Source organism: Numenius arquata, chromosome 4 (genome assembly GCF_964106895.1).
Source record: "Numenius arquata chromosome 4, bNumArq3.hap1.1, whole genome shotgun sequence".
NCBI lineage: Eukaryota > Metazoa > Chordata > Aves > Charadriiformes > Scolopacidae > Numenius > Numenius arquata.
In genome coordinates, this window is record NC_133579.1 from 14829431 (window position 1) to 14855842 (window position 26412).

The 26412-nt window shown below is 37.2% G+C and overlaps 1 protein-coding gene across 4 annotated transcripts in view; it reads left to right on the forward strand.

Moving 5' to 3' along the window:
• The window catches only part of NOL4 (nucleolar protein 4), a 194056-nt gene that overhangs the window by 135790 nt on the left and 31854 nt on the right, over positions 1 to 26412 (forward strand). For 2 of the 4 annotated variants that reach the window (XM_074146342.1, XM_074146343.1), the window contains exons 7-9: positions 9900 to 10079; positions 10834 to 11025; positions 23450 to 23563. In XM_074146342.1, coding sequence (XP_074002443.1) covers positions 9900 to 10079; positions 10834 to 11025; positions 23450 to 23563 — 486 coding nt within the window. The remainder of the gene's footprint in view (positions 1 to 9899; positions 10080 to 10833; positions 11026 to 23449; positions 23564 to 26412) is intronic. The other 2 variants (XM_074146344.1, XM_074146346.1) reach the window with 2 other exon arrangements.

Below are 26412 nucleotides of genomic sequence, written 5' to 3' on the forward strand. Positions count from 1 at the left end.
TTCCCAAACATTTGCACTTCTGCCATGCTCAGACTGGAAAGGAGGAAGGTGGGAGAACCTCTGAAATGCCATTGTGAACAAATGAAGTAGGAAGAGGAAATCAGCATAGGGAAGAGCTCACAATAAATTCAGAAAGAGTGCACTGAGAAAGGTCCATTGTTAAACCATTTTCCTCTCTCGTCCCAGTCATTGTTTTTAGTTCCTCATTATTTCCTACTTTTGGTCTGTGCACTATGTTCTTCTTACTCATATGAGTTAGGATAAAAATATGCTGCTCCTCCTTCCTTATTAGAAGATACAGGTCCACAGCTCAGCATATAACTATGTGTTTAATAAGTCCAGCTGCTGTATAGCCTTAGGCAGCCTTTATAGGGAGTTGCTGAGTTCCTGGACCTCAAATAGCACTCTTTTGCCAAAGTCCTTGAAGGAATGGGGTAGAGGCATCCTTCATCATCTTTGCTTTCTTTCTCTTTACCTCCAAACAATGCTCCTCTCCTCTGCTGCGGCTGCTCTTGTGACACACAAATCCTGCAGTGCTGATATATTATTATCCCTACATCTGTCTCTGCTGTTACCCTCTGGAAGTTTCTTTTGAGAGTTTGTACAACCTGGAAGCCTCTTGTGTAGCTTCCATCTCTAGCTTTCCTGGGATACACGGAAACAGTGGAGTGAACAGGGTGAAAGTGAGTGTCATATGTCCTGACTTCCTGATGTAACTGGAACTCTTACACATGTGAAGGTGTTTCCCCCTTGGGAACATTGCTGTGCAGATAGAAAAAGCTTGCGTGTACCTGAGCTGCTGCGGAGGAATAGAAAACCGTCATAATAAAGAGAGAGGAAGAAAAAGGCCATGGAGTGAAGGGGCAGGTGCAAAGTCTTTAGATTCTCTGTGGTCGTAGGTCTTTTATCAAGGGCTTCACACCTGTAGCTGACAGTCGTAGATTCAAGAGAGGTTGTTCACAAATAAGCACATAATTTCCCAGTGTAGATTCATACTTTGAGACTTGAGAAAATAGCCTTATGTTTTGTGTTTGTAATTGAAGAAGAAAACAGGTTATTGAACGCTTTTGATGTCACAGCTTAAATTTATGGCAAGAGGGAGCAGAGAGAAATTTAGGGAGAAAGATGTGAAGGAAATAGTATGAGAGTCTAGAGAACAATGCAAGAGGAGCATGAAGCAATAAGAACTAAAGGCATAATGAGTTCAAAGACAAAGAAAAGAATGAAAGATTTTAGGAGAAAACAGCTTGGAAAAAATGGTTTAAACAGAACCAAGGGGCATGTAGAGAAGGAATAGCAACGGAGGAGAAAAAGGAAGAAAGATTGTGGCAGTTTTCTAGTTCATTGCAGATGTTTTACAAGGGGCCCATGACTAAACCAGTAAATTGCATGTGATTTGTATTCCCTGGTTTGTATTCCTCACTGCTAAAGTGAGGAAGGGGCTGCTTCTACTTTGGTTTTCCAGCAGCAATATGCTCAAGATTAAAATGGAGCATCTGATGATGCCATGTTGACAAGAAGCTGTGCTTTTCTATACGTACGGTAACATTATTTCCCCGCATACAGATACCCCTAAGAAATGAAAATCCTAGAAATAAAACAATAGGCTTAGAACATTTAAACTGCTACTCAAGAAATAATTTCACTTCTGCATCTCAATTTCTGCTTTTGCTGACAATTACTTCATACCTAAGTCAGACTTCAGAGGTCATGACTGCTGTTGTAGTATTCAGCAAATACTTTTGTTTTGAAAGCTAGCAGCAGTTTGGGATATTTTCTATCGATAGGGGTAGCACTGTTGGCCATTAAGTGGACTTTTTGAAAAATAGATTGAGTTTTGTCAGGGATTCTGCTGTCTCCTTGCAGGAGAGTTCCTATGAAACTCAACTGTTTGTTGTACCCCTGCTGATGTGTTCAGTTATGTCTTTCTCTTGTGACACTTAGATGAGGACAGGCTGCAAGGAAAGGAGTGAGAGTCTTGAGGCTTGCATTGTGATTGTCATTGTGATATTCAGGTCTGTACAGGTCTTCTCCATCTTAGCTACTTCCTAAATGCGTTGCTTACATTAGAGGTTTCATGCTTAATTTAAATAGAACAAGAAGAAATTAATAGCATAATGTTTTTTCAAAGTAGTTTGTAGCTCTTAACAGCCAGTTGTCTAACAATTCACCAAAGAATTGGTGGTCAAAAATGCTTGCTACCTGCCTGTAATGTGAAACTCAGAAGTCACTGAAGTGTATTTCATAAGAAAAATGTTCCCTAGTCCCCATATAATCTGTCACTATTTCATTTAAAAAAGAAAATAAAGAAGAAGAAAACCCTGAAAAATAGAAGGCTGTGAAATCTGGGTGGAAACTGTAAAGGTTCTTGGCAAAAGGTGAAAATTTCACCAATAATTAGAAATGGTAGTTTTCCAATAGAAGTTTTTGATTGATGCATTTTGACAAAAACACAAGAACTTAATGGGACACTCCCATGCTCTTGGCTTCACAGAGCTATGGTAGTACCTGCACTGTATGCAGGCATGCTAATGCTGTTCTTAGGAGGCCACTCATGAAGTTTCCTGAGCTTTGAAAATAAGGTAGATTTTCTATTTTTTTGTAAGGTAGGCTCTTACAAGAGTATAACATCTTCATTCAGATCTTCCAGTCTGATTTTGGGTGTACTATAGGAAATGTTTAAATCCTCTATTGGCTCTCATGGTTTGCAGAAATCCAGAAGTTTGTGATGGAGCTTTCCTATGTGGCAGCCTCAGTTTCTCAAATTCACAGAAACTCTGTCAGATCCTTTTAAAGCTCCAAAATAGCCGTGTATGATGCCAAAAAGAATTTAGGCTTTTATTTGAGTCTGTCACTCTTTAGCTGTGGCTTTTTGAATCCCACAAAGGACGTTGTATTTTTGCCAAAAACACAGCAGCCACATTTTGCAATATGACCAGTTATTGGGGCTTATATAACTAGGGTTTTTTAATATTTGGTTGAAAATACCTGTCTTCCTACATCAGTGACAGGAATTCTAGAAGTCATTAATAAAACAGCTTTGTAAAATAAAACCTGTGAGAAGTAGGGAGGTCTCCTGCTCTGTTAAATTGGCTCTGCCCTGGTGCTCCTGACACTGGTGGGCCAGGGAGGTTTGGACACGCTTATTCTGATCCTTAAGAATTCTCCCCCTCCAGAATGGCTGGGGAAGGAGCAGCTTCCTGGAGGTGCTGAATCAGGTAATAAGAGATTGGTAGTGGACAAATTAGAAAGAAGCTCATTAAACTATCACCTCTAAATATACTTAATTCTTCTACTTGACTGAGAATTCTCAGTTGGCTCTCTGTTTTTACTTTCTACTCAATTTCTGAGGTTATTTCTATTAGGGCAAAGTGTTGTATTTCAATAATGTCAGTCAATACCAGTGGGGATAGACCTAGGGTAGACTATATTTTAGCTAAAAGGAGAAAATATGCTACAGGAAGATCTGTGTTTCAGGGCATCTTTCAATTATTTCTTATCTTTCAATTATCCAAACTTCTATCTGTCCAGATAAATCCTGCTGGAATGAAAGTGTCTGCGTAATTTACAGCTTACTCTACTTACTACTAATAAATGTGCTTCTGTTGAAAGGAAGCAAACAGATAATATAATATCAACTGGCTAATTACTGAGAAAGAATGAGTAGGTAGTCTTAGGAACAGTCACCATTCTCTCAGTGACTACTGTAAAAATAATGACTCTGGAGAAAAAAACATGTCAAAGATAATTCAGGAGAAAAGTATTTTTATTTCTTAGTTCCTGTTGTAAATAACTGAACAGTTATCTTTCTGGGCCTCACACTGTTAACAGAGAGCAAACAGAAAAGATCTTTAATATTTCGGTGTAATACAAGTTTTGTGTAAAAATGTCTTATACAATCTACTCCACGATACTTTACATGTTAGATAACACTTTTATGGAGTGAGACCTATGAAACGCTAGATTTCAGCTCTCTTTTCTTCCAGTAAAAATGCTGTTATTCTCATGCTCCAAATAGCAGAATCATGCACAATGACGCCTTCCCATTATCAAGGGTGAAATTTTATGAAGGAGCTGGAGAGGCCAATTGTGGTGTAACAACGGGAGCAAACTGGTCATAGTCAGATGCTAAGATATGGGTAGGATGAGCAAATGTGTGACAAGTTTATAAAAATGAGGTTAATTGGATCTTGAAATAAATGGTGAGATGCTGGAATCGTATTTGAGACTTCACAGTCTTTTCAGTAATGAGAAAAAAATGATGGGCTGTAAAGTTCCACACAGTATGAAGGTTTAAAGGGGCTATGTAAAAAGGATAAAACAGTAACGTCTGGAAGAGAGAAAGGCATACAATTTAAGAGGGACTGTGGAAAAAATGGCTTTTAAATGAAAAATAATAGGGAGCTGGACTTCTACCTATAAAAACTGAAAGAGGATTTCTTAGGTTAATAACTGAACCTTAGTTTTCCAGTTATGCCTCCTGCTTTACTGTTTGAATTGAGAAAAAGATAGGAACATTTGAATTCATAGTTTCATCTCTTTTAATACCAAAAGGGCACCTATGTGCCAAATGTATTTTATGTTTTCTAATGTGTTATTTATATGACATATGTTATGTATTTAGTGTAAAAAAAAAACCAAAACACTACCTCCTGCAGGCAAGTTCCGTGCAATATGGAAAACTCACAGTTTGTACTGGAAAGAAAGTGGAACTCTAAGAATCCAATATTAATTTATTTGACCTTAACCTTACAGGCTTAACCTTTTAATTTTGTTTATAAGTCAAATCAAATGCTTGCATCTTACTCACAGTCAGTTCACTGACAACCAGTGTGTTACACTTCGTTCAAAAACCTCATCATGTATAGAATCAGTTAAAAATGTAAATGTGAAATAAGAAATTAAAATCAAGTTCTAATTTAATTCAAAATTCTGGGAAAAAAAAAGCAATCAAACCTGGTGTCTTCACAATATTCTAATTCCTTTCTGTACCATAGGAATGGTTTCTATAAAAATGTGTGTACACAATAGCACATGGGGAAATATGCAGAAAAGCACACTAATTTGCAAGAATAATTGCTGAAATTGTAGACCTTTGTGTATTCAGTGGTATGGGGGGAAAGACTGAGATGTAGAAAGAGAAGGAAGAAGGTGTTGGAGGTAAAAATGAAGGGACAAGCAGAACTCTGTTAGCTTTAGACTATGTTTTTGCTTACTCATTAAAACATTTTTATTTAGTAGATGTGGAGGCAGATTTCTACAAGACAGTCATGTACAACCAGTAGAGTATTTCCATTTCTGCCTACCTCACAACTCCTTTCCTTTCCATGCAGTACGGAAACTGTGCTACTGTCTTACCAGCTCTTTAAATCCCCAAATCTCTTCAGCTCACAGAAGTGCTGTGTCTAATGTTAATAAATGAAAGAGTAACACACTATCCAACTAAATTAAAAACTATCCAACTAAATGTAAATGTAAAATGTAATGTAAATGTGAAAAATGAAGCTTCATCTAAAAAAAAATAAAAATTGTTATGCTTCCTTCAGAGGCTTTTTTTCCCCTGAAAAGGTAGGGTCTTTTGCTCTGTTTTGGCATTTTAAAAGAATCACAAAGCCATGATTTTTCCAATTTTTGGTCATTACGAATAATCAGCCTCAGTAATTAACCTTCTGTCCTGTCACTGAATAACTTTTGGTCCAGTAATCAACAGCCTTCTTTGTACAATCACTGAGATAGATAGCCAAGAGTCTCTTGTTGCCAGTTGCTGGGAGAAGCCTCCTGCAATAAATGAATGCGACATCATCCTCCAAACCATGTCTGACGGCCATACACCAGTGTCTGAGCCTACCAGGCATTGGGGCACTATGGTAGACTTTATATTTATTAATGTTCTGGATTACTTCTGCTTTATTTCTCACAAAATAATAGCATGACTTCTGTTGGCAGCTGTGGGGTTTCTGCATTACTGTCTTTTGCATGTATGGGGTATTCTATTATCTTGCAAATAAAGTGATAAGCTTTTTCTGCTGTAAGCATATTAGAAATCAGTCAAGCAATAAATGAATATATTTTCCATAGAAAGGCCTCAAATGGAACACACTGGAGTTTTGGGAGCTGCTCTGAGAAAGTTTCAGACCAAATAAAGAACATCCAGAGCAGACCAATAAGAATGATTACGAAACTGAAAAGTATGAGTTTCATAGCATGAATTAATTTGTTGGTAAGAGAAGACTGAGGGGAGGGAACATGATAACAGTCTTCAAATGTCTGAAAGGTTCTTGTAAAGAGGGAAGAGAATGCTCTCCTCTCCAGGTACACTTGTCCTCCATTGCGATATGTGGTAGATAGGTAAAAAAGAAATAGACTTAGTGCTGTTTAGTCAGAGGTGGGTGTTAAGAATATTTTAATAATTGTGAAGACAGTGAAACACTGATGTGGATTGTCTAGGGGATGCATGGCATCTCTGTCACTGGAAGTCTTAAGATAACAACCAGGTAACAGTGGTCAGGAATGACCTTCTGACCTTTTTCTGCGGCAGCAAGATGAACTGGATGACACTGCGATGTCCTCCCGGGTCGTTTATTGTATGATTTGACACTTACCTTACTTCAGGCAACTTCTGTTGCTGACTTGTAATGTATTGGAAAGATGTTGATATTTCATGTCACAAGCTGCTGAAAGCAGGTTGTTAGGCAAGAACCTTTACTTTTGTTTTTATAAAGCAGAAGTGTCTAACACTTACTTTTGCAAGGAAGAGATTAAAATAATGAACTCAGAACCTTCAGAAAAGGGCAAGGACAAAGTGGCCAGAGTACATCTATCAACATTCCAGTATTTTTAAGACAACTTTATAATCATCTAAATATTTGGGGAAGGCAATATTCTTGGCCTTAGCTTTGGCCTCATTTGTTCTCCTTGAGTAATTTCTCATTTTACATTGCCGTCACTTTCTTTTCCAACCCACATTTGTTAAGCACAAAGCTTTCACCTGTGAAACATCTTGTGTCTACTAATGTTTCCCTCCATGACTGCTTTAATCTCACATTGCTGTTAACAGAGATGTGTACGCTCCCTCTATCCCTTCCATGCTCACACTTTCTTGTCAGCACAAAGGTTTGTGCTTTAAGATGGTGAACTGGAGCCAAGAACCGATCCTGGTCTTAAACAGACCGACAAAATTAAAAAAAAAAACACACCGAGCCCAACACATTGTCACCAGGCTCGCTTCTCCAATCCAGCTCACTGCAGGACCATAAAAATGTTTCAAGGAGTGTACAGGAGTTTGGATGAGCAGGTTCCTGTCTGGCAAAGGTGGGAACAGCCTTTTGAAAGGACAGTGCAAGACCTAAAATTGGGGAATGTGTACTAAGGAAAAGTTGTCCTCTGCTGTCTTGCTCCATGTTTGTTTAGCACTGCAGCTGCGTAATAGAGTACCAAAAGAAAATGCTTTTGCATAACTGCAGAGTCAACATGAGTGAGAGAAACAGTCTGTTCTGTCTCTGACTCAGTATTCATCTTTGTAGAAATACAAAAAGGTAGAGATTTTATTTTACTTGAGCTTTTCTAACCTCTTCCCTTAGCAAGACTGTTGCCGACTCAACAGCTAGGAAAAAAAAAACCCACCTTTTTTTCCTGGTACTGTAGACAGTCTTCAAATCCATGATGAATAAATATGGATTCCTGCCATGCATCTTTCTCAGAGTACGTTATTCTCCACGGTTCATTTAAGATGCTAAAGTTGTTCTTGAAATAAATATTTTGGAGAAGACATTGGACAAGGCTCCCTATGCAATGCTTTCTTAAAAAAAAATATTACTATTTCATTTTTGAGAGACATAGCTAATCCATTTTGGCCTGAATTTCTTTCCTTCACAAAACAAATCTCAATCCTCGTGCATAATTGATGATCTTGGCATCCAGCCCAAACATATGTACATACTGAAATCAGTTTTGCATCTGTTTAACTTTATGCACATGAGTAGTCTAATTGGATTTAGTCTGATGAAATGACTCATGCGAAATCAAGTGTTTGTAGAACAAGGGTTTCAGACAGTAGGGTTCTTCAGGGCACTAGCTTCTGCAGCTTTGTATGGTGCCTAGCACATGAAATGGCTTTTTGGTTATCTAGAAGCCCTCTAGAAGCTGTATGACTGTAATACAAGATGAAACAAAGAAATACAAACGAACAAGTCTTGCAGTCTAGGTCAGATATTCTACGGCAAAGCACTTGGACACAATTACAGTATTTGTAAAAATAAATTAATTGTAACTTCCCTTTTAAAAAAAATTCTTAGGGAATCTCTTCAGGATCAAGGGAAATTGCTCTTCTTATTTCCTCATAACAGGCTGCAGCTGTTGGCCTTCTGGTAGCCATTGGTCGGGTTAAATACTGTTGCTTATATATCCTAGACACTCTGAAAAGTTATAGCCATCATGTCCTATCAGGATGGAGCCATATTCTTCTGGAGTCTGATAATTAAATGGACGCATCGTGCAAGGAAGAGTTATCTGAATGGGCAGAAATGTAGATATCCATCATCTTCCCAGAACAAAATATCAGTGTGTCGAGAAAAGGAACAGTTTTTTTGCTGCTCTCCCAACTCTCTTCTTCCCATGCCGTCTCCCGTTTGCCATCCTGAACTCCCGCTGATTTCTTGCCTCATAGCTGTGCAGTCATAAGCAGTAGGAAGAGAAGAGGTGATGCTGAGCCTGCTACTTGTTGAAAGTGTTTGTATCCAGAGGCTGGCTCTTCTGTTTTCTTTTGATGTTTTCTCATTCTCCCTATGTCTGCTGTAAGGGTCTTGGAGAGTGGTCGAGAGAATGAAGATACTCGAGGAAGGAGATGAAAGAGGCTGCAAGATCTGATGTTAGGAGCATTAGGGATTAAAAAGCGGAACTCCAGGGGATTTTTACTGTGAGAATATAGTCTGGGGAGGAGAGATAAAAAAGCAATGATTGGAGTGTGAGTGCTGTTAAGGCAAGGCAAGGAATTGTATGGGAGTGACTCCCAAAATGAATAAGATACTGTCTAATACTTTTGTGTGACTGGGGGAAAGATTTGATCTTAAGGTGTTAAGTTGTAGAAGGCTTTTTATTACTGATGTCATTTTGTTGTCTGTAGTTTGAATTATATGCAAAGAAACAGGTAACTGAAGTCTTGATATTGCAAGGAAAAATGCACAGTATAGTAACTGAAAACTTTTTGGTCCTACAGGTGGATACACTTTAATGAAATGGTCATCTGTTTTATTCAGCAAGCTGAATTTCTGCTTAGGGGAAAGTTCTGAATGCTGATACACAGAGAAAATGGTTTTACTATATGATTCTCAGAAGAGCATTCAAAATGCTAACAATCCTACACATCTCTAATTTATTCTGGGGTTTTGTGGGTGAAACTAGACCATAATCATCTCCATGTTTTGAATAACTTATTGCAGCTCTTGATAATATTTCATATTTACTGGATGAATATCAATGGTTCCTACTTAAATCCTCTTTGCCTTAAAACGTGTAATTTTTAATCCTTTAGAGTTTTGCGCAAATCAACTGCCCCTTATTTTCATCTTGGCTAATACAAAGAAGTTGGTATTTGTAAGAAACTTCTGTACGTACTACTTAAACAAGGCTCTATGGCAAAGATCTCATGGTAACTGTAATTATCATAGGTAATTAATTTTTTAATTGATTTACTGAATTTGCAGCTGGTCACATTTTTTTTAAGTACTGAAATTAATATTATTGTGAATTGTTTGCTCTTACAAGGATTATGAACACTTTATGTTGAATAAAGAATAAAAAGAAAACATGGAATTGTTTAAATATTTGTAAAGTATTTTTGATAAGTAGACCGTATTTCCATGGTGAATTTTTACAGACATATTCTTTTTGTCTATTTTCAGTCCCCTGCACATAGCTATTCAAGCTATGACTCCGGCAAGAATGAGAGTGTAGGCAGAGGTGCTGAAGATCTGTCTCTGAATCGAGGAGATGAGGATGAGGATGACCACGATGAGCAGGAAGATCCTGAGAAGGTTAATGAATCAGATGGGGTAGAAGCTGAGCGACTGAAAGCTTTTAACGTAAGTCCTCTTGCACTCGTTGTCTTGTTTACTTCTACTATTCCTTTTACGTTGTTATTTATGGGTAAGTTTGACAATATTAAAGGCACATTAATTTAATTTACAGGATTTATTTCAATTTTTATTTTAATGCGCACTAAACTCTTGCCAACAGACAACAGATTTACTGTGTTTCATTTAGAATTTTAAGGCAGAGTGCCATCCTTACCAGTGAGGAAAACAAAGCTTTGTTCTGTATGTGTGTGTGTGCGCCCGCGTGCGTGGGTGTGCATGTGTGTATGTGCATGTTCACCTATTGAGTGGAAAGGGGCTGTAGCTAGTTTATCAGAAGACCATTCTGGTGGTCAGCTGTTCTTTATTGCTTTCCCAATGTGTGTAATTATGCATGAAAACACAAGCAATTGTTCAAACAAAGAAAAAGTGAGAGTCAGTTCAATAAAATGATTAGCAATCACAGCTTATTGTTAATAATGAAACGTAAGTAGTGCCTATTTTCACAATCTGTTCTGGTTTATCTCATAAGTTCTGTATCCTATAGACTATTCTTTTCTTGTCTTTTTTTTTTTTTTTTTTTTAATCACCCGCCCCAAAATAACCCTTTAAAGAACTGTTTGCTTAATATTTCTGGCTTCCCATTACAAAGCTCTTCACTGGATAGAAAAAATGTCTTCCTATCAGTAATCAAGACAGGAAGCTAGGAAGAGAAGAGAGCCACCCTCCAAACCCATCTCCTCTGTCTCCCTCTTGCCAACAGATGTTTGTCAGGCTGTTTGTAGATGAAAACTTGGACCGAATGGTCCCAATCTCTAAGCAGCCCAAAGAAAAGATCCAGGCTATCATTGACTCATGCAGGCGACAATTCCCTGAGTATCAAGAGCGTGCCAGAAAACGCATACGTACTTACCTCAAGTCCTGCAGGCGGATGAAAAGAAGTGGTTTTGAGATGGTGAGTTTTGATTTAAAACCCAGCCCTAGTTTCCATCAAAACCCCATATGTAAATCCATGGCACTATTTTGTTTTCATCTTAGTGTCTTTTTTTTGTTTGTTTATTTTTTTGGTAATACCAGGTCAGAGGTTTCTTTTCCCCTTCTTCATTATTCCTGAATTTATTTCCTTTGTTCACTGATTTAAAAATGCTTTGAGACACTAGAGTTCACAAAATAAACTAATATGGATATATAGGAAAAGAACAAAGCAAGGCATAAGGAGGGAAACCAAATGGCATATATAATGACTTATTTCCTACTTTAGGTTACAGTTAGAGATTTTTGCCTGGAAAAGTCTTGCAGTAAGATGGATCTTTCTTTAAAATGCCTCTGCTACCTGGATTTCTGTGAGCTCTGTAAAAATTAGATCCTGCTAGAGAAATGGTATACCCAAGCAAATACCCAGTGTAATAACATCACACTGGCAATGGTTTTGGCTTTGTTTTTTTTTTTCTTGTACATTTTAGCCGATTACTTATCAGTAAATGCTACTCCTTTGAAATATTTCAGTTAATATATGGATGTGCAAAACACATTGAATGGTTTTAAAACACAGACATCAAGCTACAGTTTGAGCATCCCAAGGGTTTAGTAATTGTAATTGAACCAAAACCCATGAACATTATGACGGTATACAACTGTCTGTTTTCAGACATTAATATTTTAATATTACTCAGTAGCACAAGAATGGGTAAATAGTAAGTCTTGTCACCAATTGGCAGCTTCGTTATCTCTAAAAAACTTGTATTTCCAAAACCCGGGAAAGTTGGAGAAAACTAGGTAGCTACACACCTTATGTTTGATGTGTCTTAGCTATCTCTCTGGCCTTTAGATGACAATAAAATCACTTCATCATTACAAATAGATATCATTTAATGATTAAACATATCATTTTTTTTTAATTAATCACCTGCAAACCCATTGATCACATTAAAAAATTACTGGAGATGATTGAATTTTACTGTTTCTCTCTTTCTCTCTGCCTTTCTCTTGCCTGCAGTCTCTGCAGAATACTTACGATTTCCATATGTTGTTTAAGATGTTAGCTGACAGTTTTCAGAACAAAATATCAGGGTTATTTGTAGGGTAAGACCACTATTGGATAAGACAAAAAGCAAAGACAGAAACTAATTTTTTTTATGTGTTTGTGATTCTAATCAATTGCATGGTTTTATTATTTGAAACATTGGGATAACACTGTTTCTCAACAATGGAAATGCAGATGAAGAGAGACAGGTAGAATAAAGGACATCTGTACAGATAAAAGTGCCAACAATTGACTGGTGGTTTACACGTCAGATTGTATAGCCTGCCAAAATAAAAGAAGGGAAAAGCAGAAAGTAAATATTTTCTATGATATACTAAGTAGCATCAAATTGCATCTACTCACTCGAGTTCAGCTTTCACTGTACCAAATATTTATATTTTACTGTACTTTCAATTGAAAAAAATTACAAAATTAGCCAATGCTAGTGAGTTTCCTTACTGTTCCAATTTATGGCCTCATTAGTGTCATTATTCACATTGATGAGCAGTTATGTAAACTGGCTCATTTTTTGTCATCTGAAAGACTTGCGCAACTCTTTTGCAATATGAATAAGGGGCTTACAGTCTGACGCATATGGGCTAAGTTGGCTTGACTTCAGTGTATGTTTGCACTGAATAAAGGTTGCAGGATCAAATTTATTCCTGGGAGGGGAAAAGGAGCAGAGATTACCAGGAACATAGTCCAAATGGGCAATCTTTAAAGTTTGGAAATATTCTTTATTTTTATAATGTTCCGTGACAGTTTATGATGGGCTTTATTTCTTTTTAAAAAAAACAAATTACCTTCTAAAATATTGATTTTTCTGCCCATGAATGGAAGTGACAAGGTACTGGAGCTCATGCCAAAGATTTCAGCCCTCTTGGGCCTGAAGGGAAATCTGTCCTGCTTCCTTGTTCGCAGGTAGGAAAATGAGCCAAAGACTATCCAAAGTCTTTGGAGGAGCTCCCGTTAACTTCCTAAGAGAATAAGTGGTGTTTTGTGTTTATGTCTTGAATATTTCTGCAACATGATATGTATCCATTTGTTGGTTTTAATTATTTTCTGATTTCTAAATCACGGTATCAGCATCTCCTGATTATAAGCAGTTTTTAAAAATACTTTCATAGACAGAGGCTCTTGACTGTATGATTATTTTAAATGTACTTACCATTTTGACAGTGGCAAAGAATCATTTTGTCTGGATAACAACATTTGTTCAAAACAATCATGAAAGGACATATCGGTGTTGATTTGAATCAGGTGCTACCCTCAAATATAGCAAAACAGGATAATGATCTCCTCAGGAGCAATAGTGCTACCATTGCAATATTAAATAGGATGTCAGATAATAATCTCCACAGGAGATGTCTTTTCCTATAGACATATTAAACACAAGTTTTTCATTTTGGTCAGGTTCAAAATGCTACATTTTGAGCATCTAATTGCAAGAGAAAAAGAGAATAATCTCATATATGGCATATGACAGTTCAGACTTTGTGTGGAACAGTGCAGCTATCTACAGCATCATATTGTAAAATGAAGAGAAAATGTAAACACTAAGTTAAATTAGTGTAAGTCTGCATGGCAAAGATGAAAAAGCATGCCTGAAGCCTGCTTCTGTCAGTTATTTGCCATCTGTAATCCAAACGACAGTTCTTGCTGCATAACAGGCCAATTCTAGCTCTGAGGCAATGGGAAAGACTCAGTCTCATGAGTGTTCATATTGTTAATTAATGTGTTTCTTAGTATTAATATTTTTAGCAGATTGCTTATAGTTATCCTGCTTCTACTTGTGACAGATAGTTGTCTGTGGACTCCAAGGCAGCTTGCATAGCTTCTTGTTACAAATATTCCTTTGAGAAATATATCCCAAATATCCCTTTCTACATTGGAAGTACTTTCTTCATTTGACTGTTCAGCTTGTAGTCGTGTCGCTTTCATTCTCATTCTGACAGAAGCATATCCCTCAACAAGGCACTGCTGAAATTTTTCTCATGGATTGTAAGGTTGTTTTTCTCTTCCCATTGTCTCTTGTTTACAGATTGTTGTCACTGTTTTCTCACTACATTCTATATCTTGCTCAAGATCTTCCATTGGGAGGGAAGTTTATGAAGTCCTGAAATCACCAGCTTTTGGATGGGATCTCTAGGTTGTGCCCCCACATGTGCTATGCTGTAGCACTTTGTGAACTTCTTAGTTCTTGATGTTCTTAAAGAAACTCTTTCTTTTTCTCTTCATTAGCCCATAAGCAAAAGAAAAAAATATATTACTGCCTCTCTCTCAAGGACTGAAATTAATAAAAATTACTTTATAAACATTAAGTGTTTTGTGACCTACATGTGCTATACAACAGGATTTTTCTCCCTGAAATGGTAAAATTACTTGTTTCACTAATATTTTTTAAAATCCATCTTTAGACTTGTCCCAGCCTCTGTAACTATAGAAAACTGCCAATTAAAAAAAGATAGTAGACTGTTGCTGAGGATATGTGGTATCTATTTATTTAGTCATAGTCCAGAAAAGTGTTATGTGTTGGAAATGATCAAATGGGGTTGAATTGACTTAATTATTACATTTGCTTACTACTACTACTACATCTGCTTCCACCCATCTTCATGATCTCCTATCATCAGGATCACTGCATTGTTTGAAACTGCATCTTACAGTTTCTGTTTCACAGTTATGCCATTTTTTCTATGTGCATCCCACTGCAAGAGCGAGGTCTTAAACTTTTATTCATAAGGAGATTCTTCCTTTAGTTTAAGCAAAAGGAAACCCTCCTTCCTAGGCACTACTGTAATAAAAGCAATAGTATCAAAGAGCAAAGTACTGGAGAGAAAAGGCTAGTCGTAAATGCTTTTCATTGTCTGGAGACATGTTTGGATGTGTCAGAGATGAAAAGTCAAATTATGGCTGAAGATGGTTCCTCAGATCCCAGTGTTGCTCATCCCAGCTCCTTCTGTCCTATCGCCAGCCTCAGTAGCAAATAACCAAGCTCTGTATCTTTCACTGCTTCTGTTGTTTTGTTGTGCCAATTGGCTGTGAGAGGTGTTTTAACAATTTGCAACTGTGCACATGTCAATCGAGGTGTTTTAAATGTGTCTAGTGGGTTGGAGTGCTTCTGTATTGTGATTGAGCAGCTTTGGTGGGGACTGGTTTTCAGAAGGGGGTACGTTTTCTGAAATCTGCCTTATTACGATTTCTTGTGAATGACATGTAGCCTCTGTTTTTAAGTTTTAGCTTTAGAGGGAGGAAGCTTTCATTACTTATTGAATTTAGTACTGAACAGTCCAGCTGCTCTCGCAGACACGTGGCTTTTCTGTCCTCCACGCCTTTTATGGCTGGAAAGGTTATAAGCATTTTCAGGAAGATGGGGGGCTGTGGATCTCGGGATGCATACCTAATCTTGATTAATAAGCTGGGGAGCATTAAGAAAACTATCACAAGAACAGTTACATGAAGATCTACAAATTATAATAGAGTTGTGTCTTTGTACTCTACCCCAAACTCTGTTCGTTGGTCTCTTTCCTTTCTAAGCATCTCACCCTTGTTAGACAGTGGTCAGCTTGTGTTAAGTCTAATGGGCAACCTGGTTGAAAAGGGGCAAAGCTACTCTCTGACAAGCTTTGACTTTTTGCAGTAGGTCTCACATATCCTTAAAAAAATATTCTAGAAACAGTTTCCCTAAGGCTCTTAAATATTTTTTCCCCCCACAGAACAGTTAAGTGAATACTGATGTGATTTTTCAGAACTGCCTTTTTAATCTCAGATTTAAAAAGGTCTCAGATACCTTTTCCTTTTCAATAACTTTTGCAAGTATAGGCAATTTTGGAAAAGTGAGTGGCAGAGGAAGTTACAATTTTCCCATTAACCTTGGAAAATGTAAAGAAGTTAGCTTGGAAAAAGACATTATATTTGGAAAAAAAGAATTAAAGCTAAAAAATTAAAAATACCTAACAACCTGATAGTAATAAGTCTTTTACATTCTGTGAGAGAGCAAAAGATAGGAATGCAATTTTGACATTTGTTTCACTTTTTTATTGAACGTAGAAGAAAAACAAATGCCTCCAAAATGGCAATAAGTTCTGATCTAGAAGAAAAACCCGTCTCTTTTATGAGAAAAAAATACCACAATGCAAAAAAAACCCAAAAAACTGGGGTAAAAGAATGTTTACTCTGATTACTTGTCAGCTTGAAATCAGAAAAAAAGTAGTAAATATGTCTGGTTTTCTTATGCTGTGATTCTGACTTAGATCAAGATCTCTCCTGCAATGTTACTTGATTAGCTGGTTTGTGCCAGTAGTTTATGAGTAGGGGAGCCAGTTCAGTGTATTTGCTAAGGGGAAACAGGAAATAATGTTAAATTAGACTCAGTTTTTCCTAGTCCTCTGGAGTTTTGCTAGTGAACTGTTTGCTGTTGGAGTGTCCAATCTAATCCCCACCTAATTTAGAAGGAATTAGTTCAGCATGGTGATTCCTGGGGTCCTCTGTCACTCTGAAATACCAGATAAAATTGGGATAGAGGTAATCTTACCTAAGTTTGTTAGAGAAATTAAGTGACTTCGCCTCCCTTAGCAATGAGTGGAGTGCTTAGATGAACCAATCCAGAGATTCATCCCCAGCGGTCTCATGAGTCAACTTCTGGAGATACCTCTCTGAATGAAACAATAAAGAAGCCTAGATGACTAGTTTAGACAAAATACTTGAGTTTTTGTTGGATAAAGTCAGATAGATCCTCTTTCTGTTGTTCACATAAATTATTTAAAATTTTCACTAGCCCCACCGAAACTACTCTCTGACTTAGCTCTGTATGTAGGCACAGCAGCAGCAGCTGAACAGTGGTTGATCGGAATGTGTCACTTGTTTAACATTTAAACAGGAATATGACTATGTTAAAATATATATGGATATATTTAGGTACTGTGATAATCAAGGTGCAACAGGCAGTCTTTCAATTAAATGTACTTTAAACCTGAAAACTTAAAAAAGTGATGTGATCACCACTGAACATTTTAAAAAGCCTCTTCTTCCATTTAAAAAAATATTTCTAGCTATTTCTTTGAATTCCTTAGTAGGTGTTACAAATAAGTATTTATCACAAGACTGCAAGACTGAGCAAAATATATCAAAACTGAGTCTGAAATGCAGTGCTACAAGCATTAAAATGTCAGTCTGGTTGTTCATATTTCCCTATTCTGTTCTAACCAACAGTTATAAAAGTGCATCCAATAGAGTGCAGTACGGTACTTCAGTCTGTAAATTTAAAAACACTCCGTGGAAAGGTTTCTGAATCCTTTTTAACTGTGCAGTGTAGGACAGTTCTGTGTCATACATTTCGCTGCATTACACTCAATAAAAAATCTCATTTGAAGATAATGCGTGCCCTCTCTTGTGAAGTATTTTGGATGTTTTCTATGAAAAAAGTGCTATTTAGGTATTGCATACTGTTATAAATATGTTGAGGTTTTCAACACATCGTGTTAGATATTAATAAGTTATTATAAAAGAGTTGTGGTATGTTTGCAATATTTCATTTTGGAAATGAAGTGGTTTTATGATACCTGAGGAGAAAGCTGACATGCAGGAGAGCATTAGGGAGTATCATGTTCTTAGGAGCCCAACATACATAGAAATGCTTAGTGGTACCTCTGGAAAAAATCAGTTACTCTCAGTGAGGCATCTTAGGCATTCATCTTCACCTTCAGATGCCCAGTCACTTTGGAAAATTTGGAACTATTTTTTTCAAGTTTAAGTAAAAGTTAAAATATTTTCTCATCTGCACATTTATATTAGAGTTCACATTAGGGTCCCTATGAGCAAAATGAAGTAACTTGTATGTTTATGTGCTTGCAACTGTCTTATACTGAAAGATCTCATTTTCAGTGTTAATTGGCCTAAACTAGAAGGTAGTATCTATGCAAAAATGTCAGGTTATAAAGTTAAAGGCATTTGAGCAGGTACGCTTGTGTGTCCATTATCTGACATAATAGATAGCTGTTTTTTTCAGAATTGAGTCAAACTCAGTAACATGTGCGAGAGTATCCAGATCAAGCTTCTGTATGACAACTTTGGCTTTTATTTATAAGTAAATACTGGATCTCACAAAAAATTATTAATTTAGTCTAACCGCAGGAGGACAGCACATGCAGCAGAGTGCAAACTTCTTTGTGATTAAAATAGTGCTCCTAGTGGTTTAGAATGAAATTTAATCCATCTATTATATCAGCAATTCACAGATTTAAACCAAAAGCAGTTTTTTACATTCCTTATAGAACAGGAATTGTGTGAATATGCCAAAAAGGGTATTTTATGTTTCCCATGAAGATATCTCACTTTAAACAGAAGACCTGATGATACTGAATACAGTTTCTGTACTGCAAATGAGTATTCTACAGCATTTGAAAGTGCTAGTCTCTTTTTTGTTAAGGAATCAGAGATTATACTAATACAGCTAATTTCTAGAGCATCTGGGCCAAGGATTTCTGATTTCAACTACTGAAAAAATCAGCAACCTTGCAGGACTGCTCCATAACTCCAGAAAGGCTTGTCGTAAGATACTTTGATTGTTGAGAGCCATATCTAAAGACCACCAAAGCCATGGAAGGATCTTCATTAATTTCAGTGTTCTTTAAAGCAGACCAACAGTTATTTGACTACAGAGAAGTATCAGACCATTTGATTTTTCATTAAGAATTCTGCAAAAGTATATTTGTCAATAATTCGTACACTCTTTAGAAAGAGATAAGGGGATGAGTGTATAAAGTCTTCATATCAGTTTGCACAAAAATTATTTCTCTTAAAACCATGCAAATGTTCCTGTCGATATGGTGGCTAATATGTGGTGCTTGTTGCTTTGTTGTTATCGCGTTATTGTCATCTACAGACTTTGTGGTCGTCTCAAAAAAGAGGTTTAAATTGCCTTGAAATGCAGTTTCAAATATGAGAGGACTGGAGGTGGTCGGTCACCTCCCTTGGGTTACTGAGGGAATTTCAACCACTTCCTGAATGTCTGTCCCTTCAGAAGATGTTAAAACCAGAGGCATCCGCATATATGTGAAATCTGGCACATTTCCCTTACACCTTTTGTCAAAATGCTCTTCGCCTATGTAGTGGTTTAGGCTGAAAAGAAAATTGGTTCTGTTTACTGCAAACCAGGACATTCTGCATCATGTTAAGACGCTGAACAGGAAGGCTGGGGAGAGTCTGTTTACAAAGGCCTGACAGTGACAGGATGAGGGGCAATGGCTTTAAGCTGGAGAAGAAAAGATTTAGATTGGATATTAGGATATTAGGATATTGGATATTAGTTCTTTACTATGAGGGTGGTGGAACACTGGGACAGGTTGCCCAGGGAGGTGGTTGAGGCCCCTTCCCTGGAGATATTCAAGGTGAAGCTCGACGAGGCCCTGGGCAACCTGGTCTAGTTGGGGGTGTCCCTGCTGACTGCGGGGAGGTCGGACTAGCTGACCTTCGGAGGTCCCTTCCAGCCCGGACCATTCTATGATTCTATGAACGTTAGTTGTGTGTCAGCTGAAGAGATGTACCAAAGCAAAGAACGACGTGCATTCAAAACGTGGCTGCTGCTTTAGTGCAGTCACAAGCAGTGTTGTGTTTCCAAGTAAATATGAAGGAATTCTGGATACTGCCGCTGTGTGATGGACAGAGGCATAGTCTTCTCAGAAGGTCTGTATTAAGTTGTTTACCAGATTCCCTCTAAGTATTATTCATCTCTTCACCTGAAAGCTACTATAAAATTTTCACATGTCTCTTTTCTATCTGTTTCAAAACAACAAAAGAGTAATCCTGCCTTCTAATTTTGCCTTGTGAATTGCTCGTTTTGGTGGACGGAAGCTTAGAGACTTGCTTCTTTTCTGTTTTACACATGGGTAGTTCCAGTATAGTTATTTCCTTCTTTATATCACTGTGAAGTGAAAGAAATACCAGACTGGGGCTGTGAATGCTACGTACCAAACAACAGTAGGCACATTCTGCTGGTCAGGAGTTTTTTGATAATGCCTTTTTAAAAAAAAAACAAAACCAAAAACCACCTTTAAGAAATGTTGGTTTGTCAAAGGTTTTTTGTTTTGATATACTCCAGTAAAATGAAACCTGGTTTCCTGCTAATCCAGTGGTCAGGTTGTGGATCCAGGGATTGTGGGGGGAGCATGGGAGCCCTTGGAAATAAGGACTCCTTGGCTCCCACATTTCCTGCCGTAGTCCCAAACATGCAGGAACCAGCTCTCAGCTCTGAAGAAGGGTTCCTGGGAACCTGGAAAACATTGGTTTGGCTGAGATCTGCATGCTCCCTTCTGCAAAATTGAATGATGTTGCTTTTGCCATGTTTCCCAAGGCCTTTGTGTCTCACCTTCGGATAGGAAGTTGAGAAATGTTCAGACCCCCACAAGGACTGGGATGCTTGAGCTCCTTACTGACATGGTTTCATAGCTGGTAGTCATGACAGAGATCATGAATAATCAGAAGTATGGAAGATGATGAAGTTAAGCTAAGCTAGAAGGGGCCTCTGAGCTAAGAAGATGGGGCTATTAATTCAGTTTATTTAAAAACATGTTTTAAAAAGTGGTTATTTTAAAGCATTATTTTCCTCTTAGGCAAGGCTGTTCAAAATTGATCTTTTTGACATTTCACAGATATGGCATTTCATGAAACAGAAAAGCTCTGCTGCTAGTGACAGAGGACTCTGTTTGTCTTCTCAGTCAATGCCAAGCTAGTGCTCTGCCTGAGTTAAGCTGATAGAACCTGAACCTTAATCAGATGAATTTTCTCCTGTGCTTTGTTCTAGTATTTTACTCCCCAGGTGACTCAACTGTGCATTCATTACATTCTCCCTAAGGTTCACTCTAGATAGTTCTTGACATGAATATATCAACAGCCAGCTGCAGTGATGAGTGAGAGAAATTATGGGTTAACATGTATTTTGGGAGTAAGATACTCCGTTACCTAGAGGTTTCCTCATTTTTGCAGGTACTAATTTTGAGTTCAATATTTCAACAATGAACACATAACCACTGCACTCCTTTTCAGATAAAAGCATGACTGCTTGATTTTTATGGCAACTCTTTGTTTTATATTTCATAAAACACTTCAATAAACCTATTCTCTCCCATAAAGAAACTGGAGGAACTTGGGTTCATTTTACTTTGTGTTCAGGACATTAATTTTTTGGCTTATATGTCACCTTCTAAAAATCCATTGATGTATAGGTATGGTTATAGCTCTGATTAAAGATCTGAGCTGGAGTAATTAAGCAGGTGTTTACTCACCATTTTTCAAGAATGTCATTGTGTGGCCACTGCTAGAGGACCACACAGAGACTTCCATTCAGCCAACATAGTCAATGTACCTTGAACATAAGCAAAACAGTGGCATGTAGAGAGATACTTGGCCACCAAATACAGGGAGGGATCTAGTGTGGGTGAGTGATGCAATAATGCATTCAGAGTAACATCACCATTCTAGGGAGCCAGAATAATAAATATAATGTTTTGTCAGTGAAAACCTTCCGCAAAGACTTACTCCCTCCTCTGGAGCTCTGCAGAAGGTGTCTGCTTGTGCTGCACTGTTAACTTCTGTACTGACACCAGGGTTTAACATCAGTGTTCCTCATCTCTTAGACTGATTTTTTTTTTCAAAAGTGCATGGGAATGCATAGTTGTGCAAACTGGAAAGAAGCTCAATAGTTTGTTCTGTCAAATCAATCCAAGTATATTTTATTACGATATTGCAGCCTCTGATTGTCTTTCTTACGCAGCTTTTACACTGATGCCAGAGAGCTTGCTTTTGGATGAGTGGGGAGAAATACACCCATTGTGCTAGTGAGGGAGACCCATAAATCCCTGTCTATTTCTAAAAGCTAGTTCAGCTTCTGGTCCCTGACAGACTGTGGTCCCCTGCATTTGAGAAAGTACAGCGTCAGATGAAAAATCGGCATTCTGCAATAAATGGACTTTGATTTTTAAAGGCAAAAATGTAATATTAGTAATGGTTGGCTCTTCAGTTTCTGGAATGTTATGAAAACCATAAAATCAGTTGAACCAATATAATGAATCTGTTCTAAGGTTGTCTAAGAACTGAATGGGGTCACTTCAAACTTGCTTCCAAAACTCAGGGACATTTCATAGCGGGTTTGTATTTATGCTTTTAGGAGTAAGAAGGTATAACTTTAAAACAAACAAACAAGCAAACAAAAAACTCACCAAACTAGACCCCAACAACAACAAAAAACCCAAACAAAACAAAACAAAAAACCACTCCAAAACCCCCACACGTACATCCAGTTCCTCAGTAGGTATAAATCTACATAGTACTTTTGAGTTTAATGAAGCTTTGAAAAGTTATGGAAGTTCAGAACACCAGTTCAATAAATTGCAGTCTCTGGAATGGGCTTATATGTATATAAGTATCTGTGTTATTATCCCCATTTTCTTTATTTCCTTGGTAGTTCAGATATATCTTTGTATATTAATGAAGAATATTAGTTTTATTGTGATCTGCATCTTTCAGAAAGATTGTTTTGCATGTAATTAGGAAAAAAAGTTGTGTAAATAATCTTGTTAGTGAACTGGTAGGGAAGACCATGTTGGAGTTCATACTCAACAATGGATTTTAGCATTCCCTTATTTTTTGGGGATTCATTGCATCTTTAATCTAAAACATGTGAATGCTACGAAATTAGTAATGAGAGATTTTGAATCAGAAAAAAATGAACCATATCTCGATGAACCACAAAATATCTACATTGTTGGAAGGCTGGCATTATTAAAAGAAAAAGATTTTTTTTTTTTTAAAGTCATTTTAATCACATCAGTCATGTTGCAGCAAGGAATGCAAATATTCATATACTACAGATTGAGACTGCTCTGAAATGTTCTGACAATCTGTTATGTTTTGAGTGATGTTTCAACCCTATCACTTGGGGTTTTTTGTTTTGTTTTTTTTATGACTATAAAAAACCACTACTCATCTCTGTCACATGCTGTACAGGATAAAAAGCCTTTCAGTTTTCTTAACAAGAATCAGACGGCCAGGGTGCTGCTGGAACACAGAGAATATGCCACTGTCTGTTCAAAGTACCGCTTAATGAGCCAGACTAAACACACTGGACAATAGAGCTGTGGGGGGAAAGGGCTTCTCATGGATCTATGGATCAGCTGCAGCTTTAACATCTAACTAGTTTCATTTTTCATCTTTACAAGTTCCATTTCCCTGTTTTGTTGGTATAAACTACGTTTCAATGAGCGGACTTTCCTGCCTAGGTGATGGTATTGTGTGCTTTGAAAAAAAAAGAGATCGTGGATTATGCTAGAAATGATTTCTGTGTTTCTTTTTTCTCTCATAGTCACGACCTATTCCCTCACACCTTACTTCAGCAGTTGCAGAGAGTATCCTGGCTTCCGCCTGTGAGAGTGAAAGCAGAAATGCTGCAAAAAGGATGCGGTTGGATAGACAGCAGGTACTGTGTTGTTTGGGGGTCTACCACATCCATATTTATAAATGCACTGGACTCATTTACATAGGATGCCATGCAGAAGGGTGGTACAACCCCTTGTACGTTTCTTGCTAGCAAGAATAATTAAAATACAAAAGCTGTGGTTCTTTAAACGAACACACAAGCACGTCTTTGTCTATATTTACATAAGCTGTATGAGGGTGCCTGGTATATTTATAATGTCCAGCTGGATAAAGCTATATATTTGCTTTTTAACGGTTGTATATTTTGAGGGCACAGTGTGTAATTTGCATACTGGAATTAAAAGGAACAGAACATACAGTATATATAATTTACATAAATAACAGAAATGGTGCATGTATCCATGAGTCAGTGTGTTTATCTGTGCACATATTCTCTTTCAAAGTGTGTATGCATTTGTAAATGTAAAGTGAAATAATGTAAGTTTTTGAAAACACTGATTTGCCTGAAACAGAAAAGTTATTGTGATATATAGAAAAATGCTGTCAATTAACTTATCAGTGATTTTTAAAGTTCATATCAATATTTATCTTATTTTTTCTCATGTGATTATTCACCTATTATACTGCATGCTAGGATTTAATAATTTTCAATTTGCTGAGAATTGCATGTTTTCTTTAATTTTTTTAAAATCAGACTGGTAGCTCATTCCAGGCTTTGATTATTTAGTTGCTCCACATATACAGTGAATGTCTAACATTTCTTATTGCAAAGACTATTATGCTTTATTTCCCTTCGTGATTATCACAAAGTCAAATCTTAGTAATATCTCAGTTGTTGCAAAATATGCCTGTCATGGTAGATGAACTTTTTACATGGAAAAGAACATTTTTTAAAAGAACATCTTCCTTTTGTACATAGTCCATTGAGTTCTTTCAGGTCATGCCCTGACTGAATAAAGGATTCTTACTGCTATTGACACATTGATAGTTTAGGATCTGAGAGTGGATATTGCTATTTATTTTTGCTGTTATATTTTTTGCTAGTATTTTCATTATTGCGGTACATTTGCCTTAAGATTTACAAATCACATGGGATGTAAAAGCACCTTAACGTTAACTATGCCTTAGCTTAGAAGTAGTGCTCATTCAGATTGTGCAGGTTTTATATTCTCTCATTTGTTCTCTGATTTTCCAGTAACAATAAAAAAAAAAAAGCTGCAAAGTCGATGTGCTTACCCCAAGCAGAACTAGAAATGACTCGTGCAGACATCAGTTACTTTCACTGCACAAAGCCAGTGGCTCAATTCCCTCATCCAGCCAGGGTGAGGCAGAGTTTTTGAGTATTTAAATGAGGATCCCATAATACTATCCAGGGAGGAAGAGAACTGTTGAAGCAAAAACAATTTCAAAACTGTAGACAGAACTCAAAAAGCATATTAATAGGATTTATTTTTTTCTTTTATTTGTAGCATTATTATCACAGAAGGACTTGGTAACAGTTACCATTGAGGGCAGAGGCATTTCTTTATTTTTCATGACAGAATTAAAAATCTGTAGGCAGAATGGCTCCAAACTGATCACCTTAATTACAACTGTGATGTTAAAGTAGCAAAGCTGCCTATGAAGAACTGGTGTTGGGTTCTGCTTCCTTCAGCTCTGCCCTGTTTTTGGCAGTGGGTTCTGGGAGCATTGTGGAGGCAGTTGCAAATAGCACCAGCCATTTGGTTCAGCAAGCAGTAAATTAGCTGGGCTGATGTAGCTTTGGTGCTTGCAAAACTATTTGTGAATCCAGGATAGATTTGCTGGAATAGTTTTGGCTGAAAAAAAGTATGGGAATATGTGTTAGATAGCTTCATAAAACTTACAGTGAGAAATTTACCCTGCAGGGCAGAAGAACAGTTAAGTCATTAGAGAAGTAGAAAACCTTGGTTCTAGTCCCATTTCCATTGAAATTTAATTATTTATTCCAAGTATGTGACATTAACAAAGTAGACTGAGAGCAAACCATTCCAGAACATTTCTGAGTGTGGTATTTAACACACACTACTGTGCTCAGTTCTTTTGCTGGGGTGGAAAGTGGACCTGTTTCCTCACATCCAGGGAAAGTGCCTTATAGGCAAATGGGCTCTATGCTTCCTCTCTTCTTATTTTTTAATTTTACTTTCCTTTAAATTTCCTTCACTTTTCTTACATATATCAAAAATGAAATCTTTTCATTGGATTTTTTTCTTAAACAGAGTAAAGTTGAAAAAGTTCAATTCAGCATGTTGGCTTTACTGTTCCGTAGCTCTAAAAAAAAAAAAAAACCCAACAAAAAAACCTTGGTTTCTTGTTAACATTTCTCTACTTTTTTCTTTTTAAAAGTAAATTTCCAGAATTGGGCATTATACCAATGGGAGGACTCAGATTTGAGGACCCTCCAGTGGAAATTTGGGATGAGGAAAGGGGAAATAAGATTTGGATAATGAAAATTACTGCTTCATATATTATAACGAGATCTTCTAATGGAGGACAAGCATTAGATAGTCCTGGAGAGTAGATTGTTAAGAGGATCTGGTAAGAGCACTCATTCAGCTCTTCTCCTTAGAGCTCAATGGAAGCGTTGCATTCAAGCTACTTTATTCTTGCACGCAGCACAATGAAGGTTTGTCTTTTATTCTCCAGAGGGGTGATCTGCCTCAAAGTGAGATGTAATTTGCATCCTCCATTTCTTCTGCATTTCTACTCCTCTCCCTGGCATAACAAGGTCCCTGAGCAGGAAGTTCTGAGAATGTTGCATGTACATACCTAATGGAAGTAAAATAATATGAATTTCCAAACTAAATATTTTTTTTGCCTACAGTGTTAATTTTAACAGTGGTTTGATGAAAAACCATCTCACTTATTGCT